Genomic DNA, 24,630 nt, shown 5'->3' on the forward strand with positions numbered 1-24,630 from the left:
GGTTGGTTTTATTTTGGGTCAACGAGGCGGCGGGGAGGGTGGTCGAAATTTGGCCGGATTTTTAGGTTAGTAACAATGGCTGGGGGAGGGGTGAAAGGGGAGGGAGGGTTATTTTCTTATTAAGGATAAAATTATCTTTTAACTATAAATACGAGGGCGTTTTTAGCAAACGAGGACGTCGAATAAAAACCCCCAAAGTTTAAACATACCGTCAAAGAAAAAAGGAAATTTTGGTATTTACTACCTTAAAAATACACCACATTTGTATTTACTACCTTATGAAATTTTTATTTTAAGTTACTACCTTAAACTTCCAATTTTTATTTATTTACTACCACTTTACAGTTTTCTCATTTTAAAATTAAGATATCTCTTCCGTTTCTTAATTATTTAAAGTGATTCAAAGTTCATTATTTTCCTTGTTCTATAGGGATTTCATTGAGAAAGACATTTCAAAACAATTAGTTTGATAATTCATATATATTTTAAACTTTTAAAAATAATATTTTAATTTTTTTTACCTTTTACAAAATTTTAAAACCAAGATCCCTATGGAATCCTTACACATAAATGAGAAGAATGGGCTTTGAATCACTTAAAATGATTAAGAAACGAAAGAGATATCTCAATTTTAAAATGAGCAAACTGTAAAGTTGTAGTAAATGAAAATAAATTGGAACTTTAAGGTAGTAATTTAAAATAAAATTTTCATAAAGTAGTAAATACAAAAGAGGTGTATTTTTAAGGTAGTAAATACCAAAAAATCCAAGAAAAAAAAAAAAAAGTTTTAAACATCACTTTCATGTTTATACGCCATGTTTTGCCAGCAACCAACTTCCCAGTCAATAAAACGGCTTTACCCTTCAGGACAGCGCAGTTGCTCAGCTCATACCGCACTCCCCAGTCAATGAAACGGCTTTACTCTCAAGTCTCAACCACCTCTGGAGCTACAGCAATGGCGGAGGAGAGAGAAATTCAAACACCTCTTCTCCAGAATTCACCTTCCTCCTCAACTTCAGAGATTCAAAGACACATTGAAGACGAAATTCTTCCATTTTCACCTTCCGAAGTACCGGAATCAGAGCCTCATGATGTTATAACATCATCATCTTCAGTTGCTCGGAAGAACCAGCGGCTCGTTTCTCTTGATGTCTTTCGCGGTCTCACAATTGCCGTATGCTTTCTGCTGAATTTCATCATTTTCTTTTAATTAGAAATTCTTTGATGAGGTTTGTTTCTGATTTTTTGGATGCATGATGAATTAATTTGATGATTTGTGGAATTTTGATTCTCTGGCGTAGTGTGAAATGGTGAATTTTTGTGTTAGGTTTGGATTTTGTGAATTTTGAAATTTGATCAACTGATAATTTTGATGTGAATTGTACATGAATTTTGATTCTCTGGCGTAGTGGTGCTTGAGTGATTTCGGTAATTGCGATGAGCGTCTTTGCTTGATCAATTTTGCTACTCCGTTAAGGAGAGTAAAAAAAAAGACATACTAGAAATCTCAAATATGAAAATGATTGGTTAGTAATGTATTTCTTGATTTGGTCCAAGGAAGAAGGCGTGTTTCCGTTTTCAATCTTGTGGAATCTGTATCCGTCTTGTCCTAGTCATTGTCTACACAGTTGAATCGTTATTGATTTACTGGTATACTTGATCAGTATGTTTGTATAACATGTACACGGAATGTTGAGAAGGTAGCTTTAGAATAATGTCACATGCATTCAAAGTGAAATTAAATTATACTTTGTATAAGCTATGACTAGGTTTGGTACACGTTTCTTTGTTGACGAGCCAAGTCCTTGGGGCTGAATAAGTATGTAGCTTGAAAGTACAACTTGTGAATACATTATTGTGGAATGCTGCGAGTTCAAGTTAACAGATAGCCCTGGACTTCACTCTATTGGCAAGTGAATTGAGGACCTTGTTTAGGTCCTCGTTAGTTCGAAAGTATGTTATTCTGAGAAGTGATTATGATAGCATAATAGCAGTAATTACATTAATGCCTATAACCGTTTCGGTACTTGTACTATCAGAACTTAAATGGATCTACTCTAAGTCCTAATAATTTGTGTATCACATCTTAGTTACTTTACATTTATCTAGCAAGTGCATGAACTAGCACTGTTTATTCTGAAATGAACTTAGACATAAGGAAGAAAAAATTAACTTCGTTAATTGATTAGAATCATACTATAACAATCCTGCATAGTTTGTCTTTGCATATCTTATTATGGACTCATTATTAGAAGACTTAACTCAATCATTTGAAGAACTTCTAATTGGTTCATTATTAGTAACTAACAGCTCCTAAATCATGACATTGTATAAGAAAATATTGGCCAATTGCAATTAATTAAGTTAATGTACTTGTATTTGTGCGTTTGTTCACTATTGTTAGGGAATCTGATATTATTTTATTGAATCAGTTTTTATTCCGTATTTCTACATCTTCCCTCCACATTAATTTCTCTCTGTTTACAGCTTATGATTTTGGTTGATGATGCTGGAGGAGCTTTTCCATCTATAAACCATTCTCCTTGGTTTGGAGTGACGATAGCAGATTTTGTGATGCCTTTTTTCCTCTTCATTGTTGGATTTTCCGTTGGTCTGGTATTTAAGGTATAAACACGACATATGTAAGTAGGTTTGGGTGTAAAGTCCTTAAGGATTCAGTTAGCAATTATCTCCGCATCTGACAATTAGGCTCCGTTTGGTAGGGCGTAAAATGTTTTCATTGTAAAATGATTTTCCATGGAAAAAAATTTTCAAGGGAAAACACAATTCCAAACTACTTTTCCTTTGTTTGGTAACTTAAAGGAAAATGGGAGAAGATGGTGAAGATTGAGGGGAAGAAAGGAGAGGGAGGTAAGGAGGAAAGAAGGAAAAGTGCTTTCCCTCCCTTTCAAATGGAAAAAGGGTTTTCCACCTTTGAGGGAGTCATGGAAAATTGTTTTACATCCCTTACCCAACCAAACAACGTAAAATGATTGAAAAGAGGAAAATCGTTTTCCATGAAAACGTTTTACGCCCTACCAAACAGAGCCTTAATTCAGTTTCTCTTTCACTAGCCTTATTCACTTTTTTTTAACTTTAGAAATTCTTCCAAAGGAGATAAAAAAAGAATGAAATAATTCTTGAATTTTTATTTTAACGTCCAGTGAAATGTAAAATGCTACAATGTTTTCTCATATACGAAGTATATCTCAGCATTTCCTCTTCAAACCCTCTGGTATTGACTTCACTTTGTCCAAACCCAATCCTATATACCTCATTCTTTCCCAAGATCACCCCAAAAGGCACTAAGGAATTCAGATTACCCTAAAAAAAGATCGTTGTTAGTCAAATATTGACCTCCAAGAAGACCGAAATAGCAGTGTCTTTGAAGAAGTTTAATGGAAAAGCAGCAGATTAGGTGAATGGATTACATTGAACTTGAGAAAGTGCATTTAATTTACAATACTCAGTCCAAGTACCTATATCGGTTGGGAGTTTGGCACTTCATACTTCAAATCACCTGAAAATGATTGCCTTTTATTCAAATATCAACCACCAAGAAGACTACAACATTGATTTTGAACAATTCCATGGCAGGATGGCACAACAGCAGATTCGGTGTGTGGATTACATTGAACTTGCGAAGTGCATTTATTCTACATAATTCAGTCCGAGTTTCTATGAAAATTGGTCGAAAGAAAGAGGTCAATTGTGGGTGGCTTCGATAGGTTGACATAATATTCCGAGTAGTTTGGACAAACACATATATTCCATTGTTTTGAGTCTTGGTTTTCAATTGAACTCTTCTTTTCCTTCCTTTTGCACAATCTTCATTTTCTCTTGGTGTCATACTCAAGGTCTGTTTTTCGTTTGCAGTGTTCAGTAACATGTATCTTCGAAGATATGGGTATTGATTAGTTAAAGGTTGGTTTACAGAAGTCTTGAATAAAATTGGTTGAGTTCATTTTTATACATTTTAAGCAGATTCCTCTTTGTTTTATCAACTTGTTTCCTTCTTGTGCGGCGTGTATGTAAATGTGTTTGCATGTATATACATATCATATACTATGCAATGGAGGAGGGCTTAAATTAGCTTAATATATTGCCTGTTTTACTTTCAGAAAACTGACAGCAAGTCTACAGCAACAAAAAAAGTCATCATAAGGGTAATCAAGCTCTTCCTTTTGGGTATCTTCTTGCAAGGTGTGTGCTAAGGTGAAAAATTCTAATTAAGAATTTTTCACCTTCTGTATTCATATATTCTACTCTTATAGAATATTATTGTTCTTTCAAGCTCTGAGTTTGAGGAATGTTGTTGGCATTTTACTATGACACATATAGTTGTCGATTGTACTATCCATTTTTCTTATGAGTAAATGTATTCCTTCTTTGTGGCTTTAGCATTATTGAAGTAGATACTTTTAAAAACTCTGACTACCGTTTCTTAGGGATTGTAAATTTGTAAGTGTAGGTGGCTTTTTTCATGGAAGGAAAAAACTGACATACGGTGTAGACGTGAAGAAAATACGTTGGCTAGGTGTACTGCAGGTAGCTTTCTGAATTTATTATGTTCAATAATGTGCTATAAGTTTGCATGGTAAATTTTCTATATTTGATTTGGGTCAGAGTTCTCAGGATATGTAACACTGTATGTTTGTGCCTTCTTGTCCGTTGTTTGCTTCCTGACCTTGATGTTTGATGCTGGTGTACCAAACTGGAAATACAAACAAATAGAGCACAGGAATGTAGCTTTTACTTCTGTAACATTCCCTAACATTGGGATTTGGGCTATAGAGCATGTTGTACGCGTTCTTTTGAGCCATACTTATGATAGGGAGTTTAATTTCTGGATGGAACTAGAGCTTGTATCTTGAATATTAGTTTCTCTTGTGTAAGTATGTGCTGGAATTAGGACATAAGTAACCGTCATACGGAGTACATAAAAGACAAGGGAAGTTTCATGTCACAACAGGATACCTCAGTCGTTTGTAAAATTTTTGGACATACCTCCATCAGAAATGCAATTATATGAGTAACATCTTGGAAACTTCTTTGATATTTTGACATCTAACTTGATTCAGAGTAAAGGTATGCAAGTTTCTAATAGTGTTAATTTTCTTCTTAATTCCTCTCTCGTATTGTGGTGATAAGTCCTATCACTCTGTCTACATGTAAATCGGTACATGTACAAGGATGTACATTCTGTCAGTTGAATGTTTATTCATTTCCAATACTGTAATGTAGAATTGTTTGGGTTACCGTAAAGAAATTATGTGTGACTAGCCTGTGCACTGTTATTAGATATCTCTGATGTCTGTGGCATGGTGGATTTACGTTACTTATTTAATAACTCTGCTGTTTCACAAATAATGGCCACGCCTCATCCGCTTTCCCTCTGCCGTTGACTTAAATGTTGATTTGTGCCTAAGGAAATTACAGTTAATTTTATGATAGCATTGGTATTTTATATTCTTTTGGAAGGCAATAATGTAGGCATTGGGCAATGAGATTGATGGGATAGAGTATCTGTCTCCATTCTCTGCATAATGCGAGGTTCATACACGTCGTAAAAGTGAAAGTTCTAAAGGATTAATCAAAATGCTAAAGATTAATCCATAATCTCATATTATCTACTAACTATTAAGTTGTTACTTTTACCCATATAATTGACCCTCATCCATGCCAGAGTGAAATATTCTCCTGAAGTCATGAACATATCAAAAATATATGTGGCAAGAAGTTTAGGTCTTTAAACAACACCTAAAAATAAGTTGCTTTTTATCAAGAAATTAGAAAATATGCGATTGCTTATGTTACTTCATTTGTCAAGTTATGGGTTGTCATTCATAAACTGTAAGCACAAGTTCCCACATTACTTTGGAGTCTTCTGGAAATGTTAAGATGATTTTGAATGTAACCCTCTTTTAAATTACAGAGAATATCAATTGGATATCTATTGGCTTCAGTTTCTGAAATTTGGCTTGCCAATGGTTTGGTGGTGGACTCACATTTGGCATTTGTGCGAAGATACTACATCCAATGGTGAGGTTGGTTTAATCTACTAGCATTTGTAGCAACAGATATTTATGCCGTTGATGTTATACAAGTATTTAAGTTTGCTCAATGGAAAGAGTTTGGAGATTTTTTGTTTTGAGGGGAAGGAAAGAGTTTGGAGATCATCATTGCTTATTTTCTCCAAGATATCGTAAGAGGGTCCTATCATCTGTGCTATAAAACCTTATCTGCATGAAGCTCATCATGATTCTCGCTGAGTTTTAATAGGTGTGATAGGAAGTAGGACTTCTAGGAAGGTCATTGGGTAAGAATCCACATATTTCAAGTGAAGCAAATGTGAAACCGCTACCAAAAGCTTGAGAAGTTCAGAATAATACATGTTTGTGTTATGACCATGAGCCCACTAGCTACCCAGATATCTTATTGATATACTACTCACTTGTATCATTGTATGCTACCCAAAACAGAATTTTTTTATTTCAACATTTGAACAGAAATACGTTCAAGTACAAATTACACATTTAACAATGTCTACCAGTAAATATAACAAATGTTATAATAGAATTAAGAAGGAATTTGTCTTTTGAGTATTGAGTTAACTCTTGTACTACGTTCAAGTACAAATTACCATTTAACAATGTCTACCAGTAAATATAACAAATGTTATAATAGAATTAAGAAGGAATTTGTCTTTTGAGTATTGAGTTAACTCTTGTACAATACTCAAAAGACAAATTCCTTCTTCATTCTATTATAACATTTGTTATATTTACTGGTAGACATTGTTAAATGTGTAATTTGTACTTGAACGTATTTCTGTTCAAATGTTGAAATAAAAAAAAATTCTGTTTTGGAAATCCCCGTGTCATTTTTCATGGAAAGACACAGGTGTTAGCAAGAGTTAATTATGTCCTGTATGTAATGTAACTGTAAAAATGACTCAGAGTAACTCATAGCTCAGGAAGCAATCAAGAGATGGCCAAAATCCATTCAACAGTTAGTTATGGCTTATGTAACAATTCACTGTTCAAGATTTGATCTCTGCATTCTTATTTGAAGACAAAGCATAGGTTGCCCGTCTGTTTCAGTAACTGGCACCTTGCAGTTGCAACCACTTGCAATGTTGATGAAGTGGAAACAATAATTATTGCAGTTAACGTAGCAACATCGTGATTTCTCCAATTAAAGTACAAAATAGCTTTTATTTAAACCGACCATTCTCTATTAACTAAACTCTTTTTGATGCCCGGAGACTCCTGATTGTTCTGCTGAGAATTTCATGTGCTAAGTTGCTCAGCATTTCCATGTGTAGGATGGTACCTGTGCTGTTGTGCATTACTTATATTTGCTTGCTTTATGGCCTCAACGTTCCAAGCTGGGAGTTTGACCTTAATGGGGCTAATTCAACACTGTTGCCTTCAGATGTTCAGACTGTGAGTTAAAGTCTCTACACGTAGCTCTTTCTTTCTCTCTGATAGTTTATGCTGCCAAACTATATAGTTTTATTTAATTTGACTTTCAGTCCTCGGAGAGTATGAATCGTGGTTGTTCTGTGAAAGGAGATATAATGAAGTACTTTTTTTGGTAGTATATAATGAAGTATTGATGGTTAAATTAGACAATAAGAATAATAATAGAAAAAAGACAGCTGAGGAAATTGTATATTGGTATATAGTATTTACCCATTTGAACTATAAGACATACATGAAAAAAATGCTTAGTAGGTTATTATAGAAGGATAATTGATGTAGATGAAGTTTGGACTTCTACGGTAATCATGGTCTCACGAAAGGGAGAAAACATGTAGATGTAATAAAGTTCAATATTTAAAAGCGATTGAGTTCTTTCTCATTGCTGAAGGTAATTTTGAACTTGATTATGTTGCTTGTAAACTAGGATTACGAGTGCGAAATAATGAAACAACAATAAAGATAAGCGAATGTAACGACAAGAGAGGAGAGTTTGGGAGTACAGCCCAAAGTTGAGATATTTGGTGCTGATTCTTCTTGAGATCATTGAGGACTTGTTCAAAAGATACTTCAGTCTGTGGGAGACAATTTATTCCGAAAGTGATGGATGTGAAAGATTAGTTTGTTAGCAGATTAACTTTATAGGTTTTAGATGTTTGGGGAAAATCGTCTCTCTCTTGATTATATTTCGCTGTTCTCTTAGACGCCTACCTTTGTGCTTGCTTTGCACTGAAGATGACAGACTCTGGAGTTTGGATATAATTAGTACATTACCTGTGCCCTTTGTGTGGTTTGGTTTCAGAATCAGTAGATACTCCTTTAATCCTTTATTGTTCTTCAGGAGGTTATGGGCTGAGTTCAGTTTGAGGGAAGATGGAAAAAGTTACAGCCCCTTATTAGCTGCTTTTATGACAGTTGGAAGGAAGGGTAGGATGTTTTCTAGAATGTGGATAGCTGCTTAATCTGTCTGCTATTGTGTATTACATGGTTCACTAGGAACTAAAAGGCCAAGGGTGGTGAAAATATTGGTGCTGTTGATTGGATCAAGCAATTCAAGCTGATTAAAGATTAGCGTAGAGGTAGATTTGATGGTAAGGTATGTGCTACGAATTTGGATGAAGAACTTTGGTGTAATGGGTCGAATTCAGTGAAGTCCCCTGGATGTTATCTCGTGTATCTAAACAATGATATTTTCACTATTCCCAACAACAACATTACCCTATTGGCTATTAAAAACCTATCCTGTTAATAGAAAGATTATTTTCTCTTATATAAAAAAGAATTAGAAAGACATTGGATCAAGCAAGTACTTCCTTGATCCATTACACAAGTACTTCCTCAGGGTTTTTTTATTCTATTAATTGCACCATTAGGTTGGAAAAAAAGATTAAGAGAGTAATTATAAAAAATACCCATGTGGTAACAAACAAAAGAGAAAAGGTTTGGTAACAACTAACAAGGGTAAATATAAAATGTGTATCAGGGTAAACTGAGTATTTTGTGTGTGAAATACCAAAAAGCATGTGAAAGCATACCTTTAAAAATGGTGCAATTAATATCCACCTTCTAACTAAGGGAAGTGGTATTAAAAAAAACTCGAGGGAAGTATATAATATTTAAGACGGAAGCGGATATAGTTTAATGACCCATTTATATTAATTCCATTATAATTCAAATGTCAAAACTATTAATATGAAGTCATGAAGAAAATGTATTTAAAATATCATATAAGTTAATGCAAAATGTTGTTATGGATGTCTTACCAGACCAACTTGAATACAACCTGCACCTGTTTCATGCTTGGTACTCTCTCTTAGAGATTGCCTCATACTCAATTTTTACTTTATTAAGGCTTGGGAAAAATTGTGCACATAGGTTGGTATTTGGTTAAGTTGGGCACATGAGGAGAAAGATAGAGAGAAAATAAGCAGGAAAACATACCAAAAGAGGTATGCGGAAAACTCAAAGGGACACCCGAATGGCATGTGGGGCGAACTCAAATGGGGCACTAAAAAGGGATGGAGGGAGTATTAATATGCAGTATATGTGTAATAATTAGTCTCAAACTCATGTACATGAAATATTAAATACCTGATAGACTAATTAACTCACTTACTAGGAATGTGAAGCTAAGTGCGTCCAATCTCCCAATGAGCTTAGCATATGGTTGTAAGAAAGTGTCATGGGATAGTTTCAAAAGCAGAGTGACATACCAATTTTAGCAAGATGGGGTTGTCTCAACTGGGCTACATCTAGTGGTGTTGTTATGGATTCGATTCATCTTACACATAAAAGTGTCTAACAAAATGAAGCTATAAAGTGAATTGGCTGCCTGAGAAAATTATTCGTGTATTGGTTGTGTGGCAACTCGAAAGTATGTAACCTAGCTCATAGGAGTAATGTTTGTCCAGTGAATAAAGTGTTTTTTGTTTTAGCTTTCTTTCCAAAAATCCTAGAGCATGCTATGTTATCTTTGGATGAGCAATGTTAAGTAAATCACCAGATATTGAACACTCGACCTACTTCAATAATCCAGTGCTAAAAGTTACGACCAGAAAAGTTCATCTTGATTTGATTAGAAGGATATTTCCCTCCTGAAATTGGTGTATAGTTCATGTAAATGTGAAATCTGAACTTTTATAATGATTGGAAATTTGAAATGCTATTGGAGCTATTGCATGATAAAACATCTTAATCACTTAGTCCACTAGGCGACAAACTTTTCCGTTTCCATTCACTTGCTTGACAAAATAGGGAAATTTATTATTGACGGGAGTTCAAATGGTGTCACTTATACTTGTTTATAGTGTCTTTAAGCTACGCATAACATCTCAATTTGCCAAATAGGTTCAATGTGGAGTAAGAGGTAATCTTGATCCACCTTGCAATTCCGCTGGCTTCATTGACAGACTTTTACTCGGCGAAAGTCATCTGTACCAGCGTCCTGTATACCGAAGAGTGATGGTCTTTTCTCTTAGCCTTAACTGATTAAAATTTACCCTTGTTTTTATTACCTCTGTGTTTATATAACGCTCATGATTGTTACAGGAATGCAGTGTAAATTCTCCAGACTATGGACCTTTGCCACCAAACTCACCTGGATGGTGCCTTGCTCCTTTTGATCCAGAAGGCATATTAAGGTATCTCCCCCCTAGAAGAAAACCCATCAAAAGTTCAAAACAGCTCTTGCATGGACTGTCTGATTCAGTTAGAATGCAATGTTTTTTCTACTTCCAGCTCCTTTTTTCTGGGACTTCATTGCACAAGGACTATAAGAAACCTGTTTAATAGGCACCCTATTGGAAATTTGGAAATCTCATCTCCGGAGCTTCTGTCACCGAAATCTGCTATTATAGGATTTTCCTCTATATCAAGTCCGCTTCCTTTCCCCTCAAGTCCCCTGTGGCCAAAGAAATATGTTATGTTATCTTAGCCACCCTTCCCTCAAGCAGTTTCTCTAATGAGCCTTCTGCCTCTCCTCTTTGCTTCTACTTTCTATTGTTGCACACATTGTTCTTTTTGGAGCTGCTCCTATTTGTTGTATAACTCTACTGCAGAGGGGCTGGGCCTTCTTGGAATGCCATTTTCCGCTGATGTCACTTTTCTGATGCATTCAGCCTGGCTCATTGTATTCAGCTTTGAAAAAGGATGCATTTATAGTCCTTCACTTTGCCAAGTAGGCATCACTTAAACACTATAAATATGTCCATGACTTGAACTCTTTGCTCCTAGTTATTTTTCTGTTTTAGACTTTTAGGGATTCTGCTTGAGACAGTTCTCATGAATGTTTATTCTGTTATCCTTTCAGATATTATTTACAGATTTATTAGAATTAGTTTTTCTTCGATTTATGATGTTGACTTGCTTCTTATCAATGAGGTCCAGCTCATTAATGGCTGCTGTTACATGTTTCGTGGGACTGCATTTTGGACAAATAATTGCACATTTCAAGGTTAGATACATCTTACATGTTAAAATTTGGGAGACGAACTTATGATAGTTATTTTTTATACATCGTTTCTCATAATTTATGTTTCATTGGTATAGGATCACTTTCAGAGGATGTTCTTGTGGTCTGTATCTGCTTCCCTTCTTTTAATCTCAGGATATGTTTTGCAGGCTTTAGGCATGTTTTCTTTTATGACTACATTATGTATAAATTGTACAAGCAGAATGCTAAGGTCATTCTCCTTTCTTCCCCCTGTCTGCTCCTATGCTGTTCTGTACATCAACAGTTTTATCCAAGATTTTTTTTTATACATATACTTAAATTATACTTCGTATAACATAGTGCTAATTTTGACAATTGACATGGGCACGGGTTGAGAGGAGTGACCATAGCATTCCGTTTTTGGAAATTACTTTGGGTCCTAATGCATTACTTTATTTTTAGGAATGCCGCTCTCTAAACCACTTTACACGGTAAGCTATATGTGTATCACAGCTGGTGCTTCAGGCCTCATCTTTGTCATCATCTTTTACCTAGTAAGTTATTTTCCTATATAGCAGTTCTGTTTCTCACAGAAATCCTTCATAGAGAATGGTATTATATCCTTCTTCTGGTTTAAGTTGGTGAACACCAAAGGTGGATAAAAATCAAATGCTCTCTCTTTCTCATTTTGTCCCCTTTCCATCTTACACAAATTTGTTGCATGTGCAGCATGATTTATCTGCCGCAAATTAAAATACTTCATAATTAATATAGCCTAATTCTAGGTTTATGAGTCCAACAATATTTGTTGATAGCCCAACAATAATTCTAGTTAGGGATAGCACAACAATACTTGGTACAAGGAACACTTTGTCATCAATTGTGTTCATTTTCATGTCTTACAGGACCTTATTACTTATCCAAGAAAAAGTTGTGCAGTACTTTGTTAACAAAAAATTTGTACTACCTCAGTCTTTTTTGGTTTAATTCACTTTCCGTTTAGGGTTGTCTTTTTGGTTAAACCCACTTTTACTTTATTCCATTTTTGGCAAACCCGCTTTGTTATCCAACCCTTTTACCCCCACAATATTTACACCTTTCCACTCATTCTATCTTACTTTATTCACCTTTTCTTTTACGCACATACCTTTTTATTTTCTTTCTCTTATTTTATCCATGTTTTTCTTACACCCACTTAAGGGTGCAAACGAGCCGAAACTCTCAATAAACTACTCGTGTTTGGGCTCGGCTAAAGCTCGTTCATGTTCGTTTATTTAATAATACGTCGAGCTTGAACACCTTTTGAAACTCGTTTAATAAACGAGCTTGAACATGTTACATATGTATGCTCATTCATTTAAGTTCATGAATAACTTGTTTATTTACGTTCATGAACAAGCTTGTCTATTTATGTTAATCAAATTTGTCATATATATTTGTTTTGTTACGGGTAAAATTCATATGTTGACTTTAACATCCAAAAAGTTATCATGGAATAAAAATTTTAAAATTGAATTTAAATTGCTAAATTAGTGCACATTCCAAATTATGTTTTCAAACGGGTTAAACTCTAAAACGCAAAAATTGTTTAAGAAAAAAGCTCGTTTATGAACTCGGCTCGATTAATAAACGAGACGTTCATGTACACAAAATCTCTAACCGAGCTTGAACAGATTTCTGAGCTCGGTTGAAAACTCGGGCACGGACTCGAGATCGCCTAAATTAAATAAACACGAACACGAACAAGGTAGTACTCAGCTCGGCTCATTTGCACCCCTACACCCACTCACCTTTTCCAATTTTTTCTTAAATTACGTAGCTAGAGTCGGACAGAAAACCGGCCGCAGTATGTGGGTCTATCATATAACTATTGTTAAGATACTTCCCATTTCTTACTTTTCAGGCTGATGTCAAACGTATTAGGAAGCCTGTCATATTACTGCAATGGATGGGGATGAATGCTCTTCTCATATATGCTCTGGCTGCTTGCGAGATATTTCCTGTTGTTCTGCAAGGATTCTATTGGGGTTCGCCTGAAAACAACTTGGTAACTTACCCTTATTTCCCAACATTTTTCATAATTGTACTCTCACATCATTTCCTGTTAGTATATTAATGGTTATAAAGGTTTGACAACTATTAATAACTTAGGTAGTGATTGGCAAACTCCCAAACAACTAATTTTCCTTATTTTTTTTTGAAAAATAATTAAAAAAATAGTTAGGTTTAAGCAGGGGCTAATCGGGTTAGTTAGGGGTTAATTAGGTTATTTAAAGGTTAATATGTAAGGGAGTTGACGTCCGTTAGTCAGTAAGGGAATTTTGTTCATTTGTTAAAAAATCAGGGTATTTTGTGCATTTTTACAAACCTAAAGGGTATTTGGTGCATTTCTGAAAAGGTGAGGGTATTTGTGCATTTTGTTAAACCTCAGGGGCATTTCATGAAATAACCGTTTGTTCGCTGACAAAATAATAGAACATATTATTAGCTTAAAAAGTACAAGCTGTCCTCCAATCAGAAATCTAAATTACAGATTATGCCAATTTCTAAATTGCGCCACTACACCTCTTTCCCCTTATCCTTACCAAACCCAACAAACGAATTTGTAAAACCCCCGTTCTCAAATATTAGTCATCTTTAAATCTTGACACTATTCACAATTGAAGAGAATCTTTTAATTTCTTTCCAAATATTTATTTCAAGCATGTCATTAGTTTTAATCCTATGTGACGCCATGTCCAATCCGAAGCACTCAGTTTTTGAGGACTTTTTCCTTCCAAATTAAATTTGCTACCATGAAAGCTCAAATATAAGGGGGTTGGGTCCACCGAGATAACATCTACATGAAAAAGTTCCCAAAAAATCCCATTGTGTACCCTTGAATCCTCCACTCATGTCAATTGAAGGTTCAGAACCTCAATCAGAGCTCCTCTGTCATGTGGTGGCCTCCTGAATGTAAATCCTAAGCATTCTCACAATTAAAACCAGACCCGCAGGCATTATATAGAGAAGACTATCGGAATTACGCAGGAAATCAAAGTATCAAACACCAAAGGTTGCCCTTCTCTGATCCTCTCTAAACCTCTTCCCAAAAAAGAATTCCACAAGGGACCACATTCATCCTTTATCTTGAACCTCACTAAAGGGAAGGATTAAGTGAACTGTAAGATAAATTTCCAAGGACAGACACATGTTACTCTATAACCTTCATTTGTTCTTGATTACCCGATGCCAAGGGGACTTAGAATCATGAGGAAAACGCCATAACCATTTTCCTACGAATGCGGTATTTTAGCAACGCCTTACCCAAAACCCAAACCTCCTTTAGCCTGCAGACAACACACCAAATCCCAACTCACAAGATTATCTTTTCTCATGCATGTTATGACTTTGGACATTGAAAAATTTATCATCAAGTTCTCAATCTTATTTGCAATATTGTATTCCGAAGATAGAGAGATTGTACAGATTTTTTTTTTTTTTGTTTCGAATGAGCCACTAAGGGCGGGAGATGAGAATCGATCCCAGGATCACCTGTAAGCGGGATAGAAGCTCTAACCAACTGAGCTATCCATCACTCTCAGAGAGATTGTACAGATGGATACTAGAAAAACATGTTTGAATCAAGTTATTCTCCCACCAAAAGAAAAATAGACCTTCTCCAATTCCCAGAAGGAGCAAAACAAAAGTACTTTCTATCCCTCCTACTGTATTTGTTTTTGTTCTTCCCATTTTTTTTTCTGGGATATATTGTTCTACCCGTGTGACTCCAATGGCCCCAAGCCCCACCATTAACCCTTGTTTCTTGGTTTCTCCCAAAAGAAGTGGGAAGACCAAGAAAAAACAGAGGAAGTTGTAAATTGAAGTCAGGCTTTGCGAAGTTTGCCTGCAGAAGTCAAACTTGGTGTATTTAGAGGGAGGATCATTTTTATGAATCTTTCAATTGTGCATGAGACGGGATACAAAGTCTTCTTTCAATCTGACAGTGATTGATCAAGCTGTATATACCTACATTTCATCAGTCGCTCTATTGGATTTTCAAGTGCAAGTACCACGCGCAGCTTTATTTATTTATTTATATCCCACTATCCTGCCAAAAGTTCTCCTACACCCATTGTACGTTCTGTATTGTCATCTGGCATACTTGGTGTGTGATCCAATAAAAAATGTTGCCTTTTGGAAGTTTTTTGTCGATTTTGTAATTCTTTTTCTCTGCCGAGAAAATTCTAAAAGTGGTGTGTTGTGCAGGTTGATGGGACAGAATCATTTTTGCAAGAGGTGTTAAGTTCAAAGAATTGGGGCACCTTCGCTTTTGTTTTGCTTGAGATTATATTTTGGGGTCTTGTTGCTGGTTTACTTCATATGAAGCGCATATATGTGAAACTTTAGCATCTAATTGGCAACTTACGAGCTCGGGTATATGTTCTCACAGAAGATTACGAAAATAGAGGAAAAGGAGGTATCAGGACCCCCCCCCCCCCCCACACACCCCCTATTCTTGTTTCAGACAGCTGTAAATTAAATCCTTTCATTGTACATAATGTTTGTTTGGAAATAGAAAAAAAAACTACCGTCACAGGTGGAGATGTGTATACTGTGCAATAAAATACACAAGGAATGTGTTCTCTCCAACCGGATTACACGTAACTGCACGTGGTTCACAATGCTAGAGGATGCTATGCACATGTGGTTCACATTGACATTGACAAATGACAATGTTATTCCTTGGTTGCACAATACAATTTGCGCCTAAAGGCGACTGTTATTGAGTCTCACATATGTTTTGTAAAGGCTGTTAGGAATGAACAATTACAAATTGACTTCATCCTTATGCTTCTTGTTATGGTCCTCACAATCCAAATGCTATAGCCAGCATAGAACATAAACATTTGCACTTTGGGTTGAGAATGAGTGCAGTAAAATTCTAGCTTGTTGAGTAAGTTTTCAGGCTTTGTTTGGCTTGTAACTCGGTTTTTTTTGTTTATCTCACCTCATTAGAAAAAAATCATACTCTGTACTTATCTTTTTTTGTCCTTTTCAGGTGATAGTAAAAGTCATCATACTCTTATTTTTTTCAACTTTCATGAACAAAAACTTTACAAGGTAAGCTTCTTATCGTTGACAAGAAAGTGTATTATGTATACATATCATGATCCCCTCTAGATAATCTAAAATTGTATACAAAATTTGGATGTCATCTTTTATATGCATGCAAAAATGACAGTGGAATCTTGTGCTTTTCTTGTTTCCCTTGTGTATTCTTCCTATCCATCAATATTTACAAATGATGGGATTTTATAGGAAGCTAAATTTAAAAGTCTTTTTTTCTTCCCTTAGCTTTCCGATATCTTGCATTCTCAGAAATTAGAACTCTACCAATAAATACCCAACACATTCAGTAAACAAAAAGAAGCCAATTTCTTCGCAAAGAAGCTAGGCGGCTGGTATTTTGATTTCACCTCCTAAGGCAAAATGGCAAATACTAGCCGTCTTTGCTTATGGAGAACAGGCTCTTTTAAAAACTCCCCAAAAATTTGAATTTACAGTCCCTTCATCTCTTCTTCCTTGAGCGAAGCCAAACTCGTGCTGGAATTCGCCTCAACGTTGTACTGCTTGGTCAATGACACATCATCCGATCCAAGCCTAGACCCGTGCCTTGAACCTTTATCTTTTGACTTTGACATTGCCTTGACAGAGCCTTCTCCATCTTTGGATTTCTTTCGTCTAGATTTCTTGGGTATGTTAGGAAGGCTTTGTGAGCTGGAGGATTCACCGACTCGGGGGCTAGTGATTTCCTTTTGTTTATGGCGCCTCCTGGAGGATCTGGATTTGTGGCTTGGACTCCCAAGTGGAGAGTCTGTTGACCCAATGCTGTCCATTGATGGTTGCCGTCTTGACGACTTTGGCAAACCTGGTAAGTCTCTCGCTGGAGAATCTCTTACAGAAGTATTTCTTTTGGTGGATGAATCTATCAAATTTAAAATCAAACCAGACAATCAAATACATTTGCTGGCCTTTGTACCTCTAAACTAAACCTGATAGAACTATCTGATGATTTAATCCAAACCCGGATTTATATGGTAAAATCCTACCCAAAAAGATTAATAAACCATATTGTAATTATTTTTTATTATTTTAAATAACTAATTTAAAAGACCTTAAGATGACTCGAACCTCATTAAAAGCCAAAAAACATAACTTGGCCATCAGATTTATAGAATGTTGGTGTCAGTCACAATTTACTGTATTTGGAGGGAAATGAATGGCAGGAGGTTTCAAAATGCTCAGGCTTCTCCGCAAGTTATTATCAAGCAAATTTAGACTATGGCTTATGCGAGGAGTATGATGTTCAAGAAGACTATTAATATTATGCCTTAATTTCTTTGTGGTTGTTGTGTTTTTTTGGCTAGCCTGTTGTTCGGTGCTTTGCGTTTCTGTTGTTTACCATGGTGAAATTTTTACCAAAAAAGAAAACATAACTTGACCTGAATGAATAATTCATCATCTAGACATGATGCAAGCCTAACAAATAGTTCTACCCTGTACAAGTTTAGAAAATGGTAAAGTGAGATAGGAAAACAAGAACCTTGCGAGTTGACGTCCTCAACATCCTTGTTAGCGTCTCCGTTTAGTAGTGGTGCTGTTGTATTCCCTGCTTCTGGGGGTTTGAACTCATTCATCTAACAACCAAACATTAACGGATTAGTTTTAGAAAATACAAAATTAGATTAAGTTTTCTACATGATGGTATTATGAAAATAGAAGTAAAGGCCTAATACATACCCAACTTGGTGAGTTTACAGATGGACCATCCCATCCAATATGAGCTACATGCTTTACATCTGTGGGAAAACCTATTTGCATTTCCTTATCATCCTCCTCTTCCTCTAATCACATTATAATCAACACAGATGATCTCGTTAATCGTTGTAAATTAATATCATAAAATGATCCTAAAACTAAATTATTTCTGTTTTTTCTTAGAGGTGAGATGGACATACCAAAAATCTGGGAAATGTATCTGAGGCCCTTGAGTAGGCCCTTCATCTTTATGCTCATAACCTACAAAAAAGCCCCTTTTTTCTATTTATTTTATCCTTTCTAATCGTCGGTTTCCATTGCCCTCATAATATAGCCAACTGAAAACAAAGTGGCACATCAAAGGAAAAATTATTAGATTAGGGTAAACTAGCTAGATGAACATCGCCATTTATTCAATTCATATATTAATCGCCTCATCTGATACATGATTGATTCAGCAGCACGATGATGTGATACTCGATAGAAACTATTTTTAAATATGGAAGATGAATAGGATGATAAAAGATACTCAAACCTTGAAGAAATAATGTGAGCAATGTCAATATACCAAAGAATTGTTCAAGTGAAACAATTAGAAGAAGATCTTATATATATTTGATTGTCTTTTTTGTAGGAGAAATTTATCTTTAGCTTAATAAATGACTTCCTTTTTCTTCTTTTTTTTCCTCTCCTTCGCCAATACTAGATAGAATGTCATGCAAGATGGAAAATGATTTAGAAAAAGAAAGAAAAGGGAATTAATGAAAGGAAAACTTTGTATATAGAAGGGTTGAGCTTTCGCTAATTAGATGGGAAAATGCTAATGGTCTTGCTAATAAACCCTTAATGGTAGGAACTAGGAAGCCATTCGCTCGTCGAAAATTTAGCATCTTGCCAAGGAAAAAGGAAGCAAATGCAGTTTGTTTCATCGTCTATTTTTAGTGTGTTTGGACAAGTCAGTGGTTTGATCTATGTTTAAGTAATCCGGCCTTCTATTTTAACTAAATATAGACTATTATCCTACGATTTAGCAGATGATTAACGGATGTTAATAGAAATACAAAAGCTACCTTTTATTGGTTAAATCTACATTTAGGGTCTTTCGGTTATATGATAACTAGTTTTATATGCACGTGCTGCGTGCAAACGTAAATAGATTACGCACAAAATTGATTTAGAGTAGTTGTGTGTGTGATTAGTAGTGCACAATCTTGCATGCATACATATATAGCAGAATTCCTTATTGAATGAATGTGGATATTATAGTCTATTTCTAGGGGTCATAAAAATGTCAATTATTCTCTTATAGAATAAAGATTATTAAATTATACGGCCGGCAGCATTTTAATGTTTCTACTCCGTAATATTTAGTTAGCCAAGAATATAATGTACACTACTGTAAAGCAAATTGTACGTTCTGATTTTTGTCACTATACATGCAGAATCACGGTTTGATGATTAGAAGACTTACATAATGTTTTAGCCATTTTAGTTTATGTATCTCTTGAACAGTACTATCTCAATGTTCCTGATTTCTACCCACTTACTATTTATATATTGGATCAAACTTAAATTTTTTTGATGGGTCTCTTTATTTATCTACGTATACTATAAGTGGAACGTAAAAAATATTATGAGATGTTTTATTGGATTTGCTTCATTATATATTTTCAAACATATCAAAATTTTGTAACTTTTAATAATATATTAGAGATATGAATGATAAAAGTAGTGCGTTGAAGACTGCGAAAATACAAGAGAGTAAAACTTAGGAAAACGGAGGGAGTATTACAACAACGACAAACTAAACAAACTAAACTACTAAGGTCATTTATACCCCTAACTCCTTATATATATCACTTACAAACCAACTTATAAATATACCAACCAATGATGTCTTTGCCAAGATGGTCAAGACTCTGAGAGTATGTGTATGATAAGTCACAGGTTCAATCCCCCTCTCTCCTTATTTGTAACTAGTCTTATATGCATGCGAAGCGTGCGAATATAAGAAAGTAGATTTGTTTTATTATAGTTTACCCTAAAATAACACGTGGAAAAACTATAGAACACCCTACGACTTTTCTCTTGCTCAACACCCAATAAATTTTAGTTTATAGAACAGGTGAAAGAAAATTGTTTTCTACTCTTCCAACTTTTTTCATAAAATGAAGCTAAAACAAATATTCAACCCATTTTTGAGATGATATTACTGGTGCATTGAGCATAACCATATGATGATTGATAGATAAAACAAATACAATAAAATCACGACTCAAAACCCTATCTATTATAAATGGATTTATGGTTAGGTACTGTAAGGGGTGTTTTGTAATTTTCCCGCACGCGGTTTTTTTTCCTCTACGGGTTTTGAGATTTTGAATTTCGAAGGAGTCGCCACCAAACAATATTTAAGGGTGTGGTTTGGAAAGATCAAAGTTGACACTTGTGGATAAGGCATTGAATCTTAGAAATCGAATGAGTGAGATTCGGGGCACGGGAACAAACCGCTTATTTGGCAAGCTTTAAAAGTACATTCGGATACAAGACAAGGATTGTTTTCGAGAAATCTTAATCATGACACTAAGTCAGTTGGATCATGCATTTTAGAACATCGAAATTGCTATTTGTATGTGATCACTTCACTTTAAAGTTAATTGAAGGAACCTAAGGCCGGCTTGTCAAAAATTTATCTTTGTTAAGCGTGATGTAACCTTTTGTATGTTGTTGAATTTAACATGTGAGGTGATGAAAGCAATAAACATGTAAAGCATCATCACAAGAAATGAAAGAATTATTGAAATGCGTACAAAACCACATCACCTCAAAAAAGGTGAGTAAAGAGTGCGGAATTGAAATGGCAAAAATAAAGGTGCAATATTGAAAGTGCGTTATGGAAATTGCGATATTGAAATTGCGGTATTGAAAGATATTGAAATTGCGGTATTGAAAGTGCGATATTGAAATGACGGTATTTAAATGACAATATTTAAATGACGATATTGAAATTGTATTATTGTACTTGAGATCCGAACACCAAACAACTACTTAGTAATAAGTGTGCCGACACGGATTCAATTCTCTAAAAATCTCAACTTTAGATAAGTTGCTCATCATAAAGCATCCTTGATTTTGATTATTGAAATAGAACTTGAATATTGAACTTTGAATATTGAACTTGAACATTGAAATTAGGAGACTTGGTTCTTAAAGATTAGACTTTTTAATGTTAAAAAGGCCTCACTTTAATATGCTCCATAACTTGAAATTGATTCTAGTTTAAGGAGAAGTTGATCTCACTTAAACGTCATTGAATATTGAATATAGAACTTGAATATTGATGATAGAAATTGAAATGCTCATGTGTTCTAGTTCGGAAAAGGGTTTGCACTTTTCCAAACATCCTTGAACTTGTATAAAGTTGGGATTTTTTTTGAAGATTCTTGATGATGATTGTTGTAAGGAATACTTTCAAGGATGAAAGCTTCAACTTACTAATCATGTTTTTTTTGAAAACAAAGCATAAAGATTGAAACTTGAACTTGTAGAAGGAGTTTGGATGATCAATTGAGGGGGGTTTCAAGTATGAAATCCCCTCAAAGATTACTCCTTTTTTGACATTTCCTAGTTCAAACGTATATGAACATTACAAGAACATCATAGGAAAACTTGAAATAAGAAAGGTAGAAAATTTAATTAAATAATGGTAATTTATACTAGGGATTCGGAATTACCTATTTAGGATTAGGTTAGTTTTCCGATTAGTGCTCCCAATTACTTAAGTATTTTGGAAATTGTAATGGAAATTGTAGATATAAACTTGAATTTTGTATTTGATTTTGATAGGAAAATTGGAGATTACGACGTTACATTAGAAATCTTCCTCCCCCAATGCTTAGGAAATGAGGGTTTATATAGGGGATTAAGTGGCTAAACGCCAAGACCCACCTGCGCCTGGCGCAGGTCCAGCGCCTGGCGCTGGTGACGTGCCCCAAGAATCCGCCAAAACAAGGACGATGACACCGTCCTTGGTTTGTTTTGTATTGTTGTACCTTCGTACGATTTGTACGAATTTGGCACGTAGTGTTTGCTTGGAGGTTAAGGCTTGAGTTTGCATCTAAAAACATGCCTTTTTTTTATTTCGGATTTCGTGTTTGGACTCGGTTTTACGGGACGGGGCCTGACATGCTCGGTTTTGTGGGTCGACGCCCGATTTTGGATTGCTTAATGTCATTTTGACTGGAAAGGGCCTTGTGAAACCAATGGAGAGGTCCATTGGGTGAGATTGTGTTTGGATTTTAAAATTGATTTTTGGAAATTGAATTTTGTACCGAATTCCGTAATGGGAACGGGTTCGGGAATTGAAATTTGGAATTTGGATTTTGGATTTTGGATTTTGGAATATACTTTATCAATTGGGACTTCCGCATGGAATTGCACCAACCACCTAGCAAGGATAATATTATCGTCACCATCCCATTAGGGGAGACACGAATTACGTGTCTACAGAAGCCCCCACTTTGACTGAGCGTTCGGTTAGGTAAGCGAAAGTCAAAGTTTTCGAATAGGGATGGAGAACGGTCAAGATGCCTTGCAATCAAGACTACTCTTTGTACGCCGGTACCTTAGAGTCTCAGGGCGGTTTTGACGACTCTGATTTTGTATTTGTATTGATTTTCCGCCTTTGATTTAGAACGGAGCTTGGCATCGAAAATTTGAATTTTGACTCTTGAACCTTGAATTTTGAATTTTTGAATCTTGAATTTTGAATTTTGAATACCCGGAGTTAATCCGTTGGGCTTTTGTACGAAGTGTCATCTGAGGCTTGGCCTGCTGGGGAATATGTCCACTGGGGAATGAGTTTTTTTTCATTGACTCTTAGGATCAAATGAAAATTTTGTTGACTTTCCCAGAGCTTGGGTCCGTTGGGAGTTGAACGCTTAAATCCACGTATTTTTTGGACTTTGTATGCTTGAGATATTTACCAGTATTTATCGAAAAGCGATATGATTTGACATTTGATGCTTGGTGCAGAAAACCGTAGCAGCAAAGTACGCACAATCAGCACGAATGACCGCGCCTAGATTCTCCGCGCATGGATCAGGGCCTGCGCCTGGCGCAAGGGCCAGCCCCCAACGCAGGGCTTGCTTATATAAGGCCCCCGCCGTGCTCTTGCATGAGCACATTCACTTGCCCCCGTCGTATTTGTTGATGTTGTACTTGTATAGTAGTAGGCTTCTTGTATCTTTTATGAAGAAAAAGGTGAGCAGGCGGTCGTGCGGGCAGGGTCTGCTTAACAGTGTGTTAAAGCGGCAGACACACGGATCGGGACTTAGAAAGCTTCGGTCAATACTCAAGCTTAAGGGTTTAGGGTTGGAATTGTTGTGTTCTTTTTCGGTTTTCAGAGGCCTTATTTATAGTAAAATAGGCCAGAATAAGAAACATTTCGGAAAGAGAATTTTCCAACTAAGATTTGCTGAGCGCTAGAAAATTCCAGCGCTTGGATCAGGAGCGTTGGTTATTTCTAGCGCTGGACATTGGTGCGCCAGATTTGTTCTGGTGACAGCTGGATAATTCTATCTTTTTGCGTGATTGTATAAGAAGCAAACTGTAGCGCTGAAATTATTCAGCGCTTATGGTTTGAGCGCTGGAATTTATTGACGCTCACTCTGGCAGCGCTGGAATTTTCCAGCGCTGGTGGTTTACTTCACTATTCCAGTCTTATCGGTTTTTTACCGAATCTTATCACGTTTTTCTATCCTTTAGGAACATGAATTGGACTGCAACTATTAGTCCTTACCTAATGGTGAATCGTAAGGCGATTCAAACACTTATATATTTTATCTTATATGGTTACTATTCTAAGCAGCGTTTTAAGCATAGCAGTTACTATAAATAGCAGTTTCTAAAAATGAAAATGTGGTTTACGGGATTATCAGTCAGTCATAGATCGTTCATTATATGCTTAGGAAAGCTTAGTCAAGCGGTGTTTGGTTTCATCATCGAACACATTGTGTCGGGCCTAGGGACAAATGTAGGCGTCTACAGGGGGGAACTTAAACGGGTCATCTTCAGGTCAACCCGTTTATAATCAAGTCGGTTGGGTTGAGAATAAATAGGTCGGGTTGGAAAAATCTCAACCCGTTAATAAAATGGGTCGACTTGATTTTGGCTCAACTCAACCCATTGTCAGCTCTATTGAACCAATTCCCCACCACATCAGACATTAGAGCATATTACATGTGAAGAGAAAATGTAATTGGAATTATCAATGGACATAAAAGTACCTTTTAATGCATGGTGCACCTAATAATTTTCCCATCAGACATATCTAATATCTAAAAGTTGTCAATATTCTCAAACAAACAAATATGTTTACGCTAAGATTAAAAAATGTTATCATTAGACTATGAA

At 35.6% G+C, this 24,630-nt stretch overlaps 2 protein-coding genes across 6 annotated transcripts; one reads left to right on the top strand and one right to left on the bottom strand.

Annotated features, from left to right (window-relative positions):
- The first annotated feature begins 840 nt into the window (after positions 1-840).
- LOC110794420 (uncharacterized) lies at positions 841-19,793 on the top strand. 4 transcript variants are annotated; one of them, XR_008922980.1, is made up of 14 exons: positions 845-1,174; positions 2,488-2,625; positions 4,122-4,203; positions 4,472-4,548; positions 5,936-6,042; positions 7,328-7,448; positions 10,332-10,448; positions 10,533-10,624; positions 11,364-11,436; positions 11,532-11,610; positions 11,878-11,969; positions 13,319-13,462; positions 15,664-16,351; positions 16,457-19,793. XR_008922980.1 is itself a non-coding variant. In XM_021999400.2 (13 exons), exons 1-13 carry the CDS (start codon positions 908-910, stop codon positions 15,802-15,804), a joined length of 1,524 nt encoding a protein of 507 aa, XP_021855092.1. In that variant the 5' UTR covers positions 846-907; the 3' UTR covers positions 15,805-16,007. The 4 variants fall into 4 exon arrangements, 2 of the variants coding, with proteins under 2 accessions (XP_021855092.1, XP_056686962.1); XM_021999400.2 differs by lacking the exon at positions 16,457-19,793 and having other exon boundaries at positions 846-1,174; positions 11,370-11,436; positions 15,664-16,007; XM_056830984.1 differs by lacking the exon at positions 16,457-19,793 and having other exon boundaries at positions 1,093-1,229; positions 15,664-16,007.
- LOC110794440 (CRIB domain-containing protein RIC6) lies at positions 16,458-19,018 on the bottom strand. Of its 2 annotated transcripts, none has more exons than XM_056830986.1 (5): positions 18,752-19,018; positions 18,417-18,554; positions 18,199-18,302; positions 18,002-18,095; positions 16,458-17,383 (listed from the first exon to the last, which is right to left on the bottom strand). In XM_056830986.1, the coding sequence occupies exons 2-5, from the start codon at positions 18,472-18,474 to the stop codon at positions 16,956-16,958; spliced, it is 684 nt and encodes a 227-aa protein (XP_056686964.1). In that variant the 5' UTR covers positions 18,475-18,554; positions 18,752-19,018; the 3' UTR covers positions 16,458-16,955. The 2 variants fall into 2 exon arrangements, with proteins under 2 accessions (XP_056686964.1, XP_056686963.1); XM_056830985.1 differs by having other exon boundaries at positions 16,956-17,383; positions 18,785-18,922.
- Positions 19,794-24,630: the final 4,837 nt, after the last annotated feature.

The sequence above is a fragment of the Spinacia oleracea genome, chromosome 6 (assembly GCF_020520425.1).
Source record: "Spinacia oleracea cultivar Varoflay chromosome 6, BTI_SOV_V1, whole genome shotgun sequence".
Taxonomy (NCBI): domain Eukaryota; kingdom Viridiplantae; phylum Streptophyta; class Magnoliopsida; order Caryophyllales; family Amaranthaceae; genus Spinacia; species Spinacia oleracea.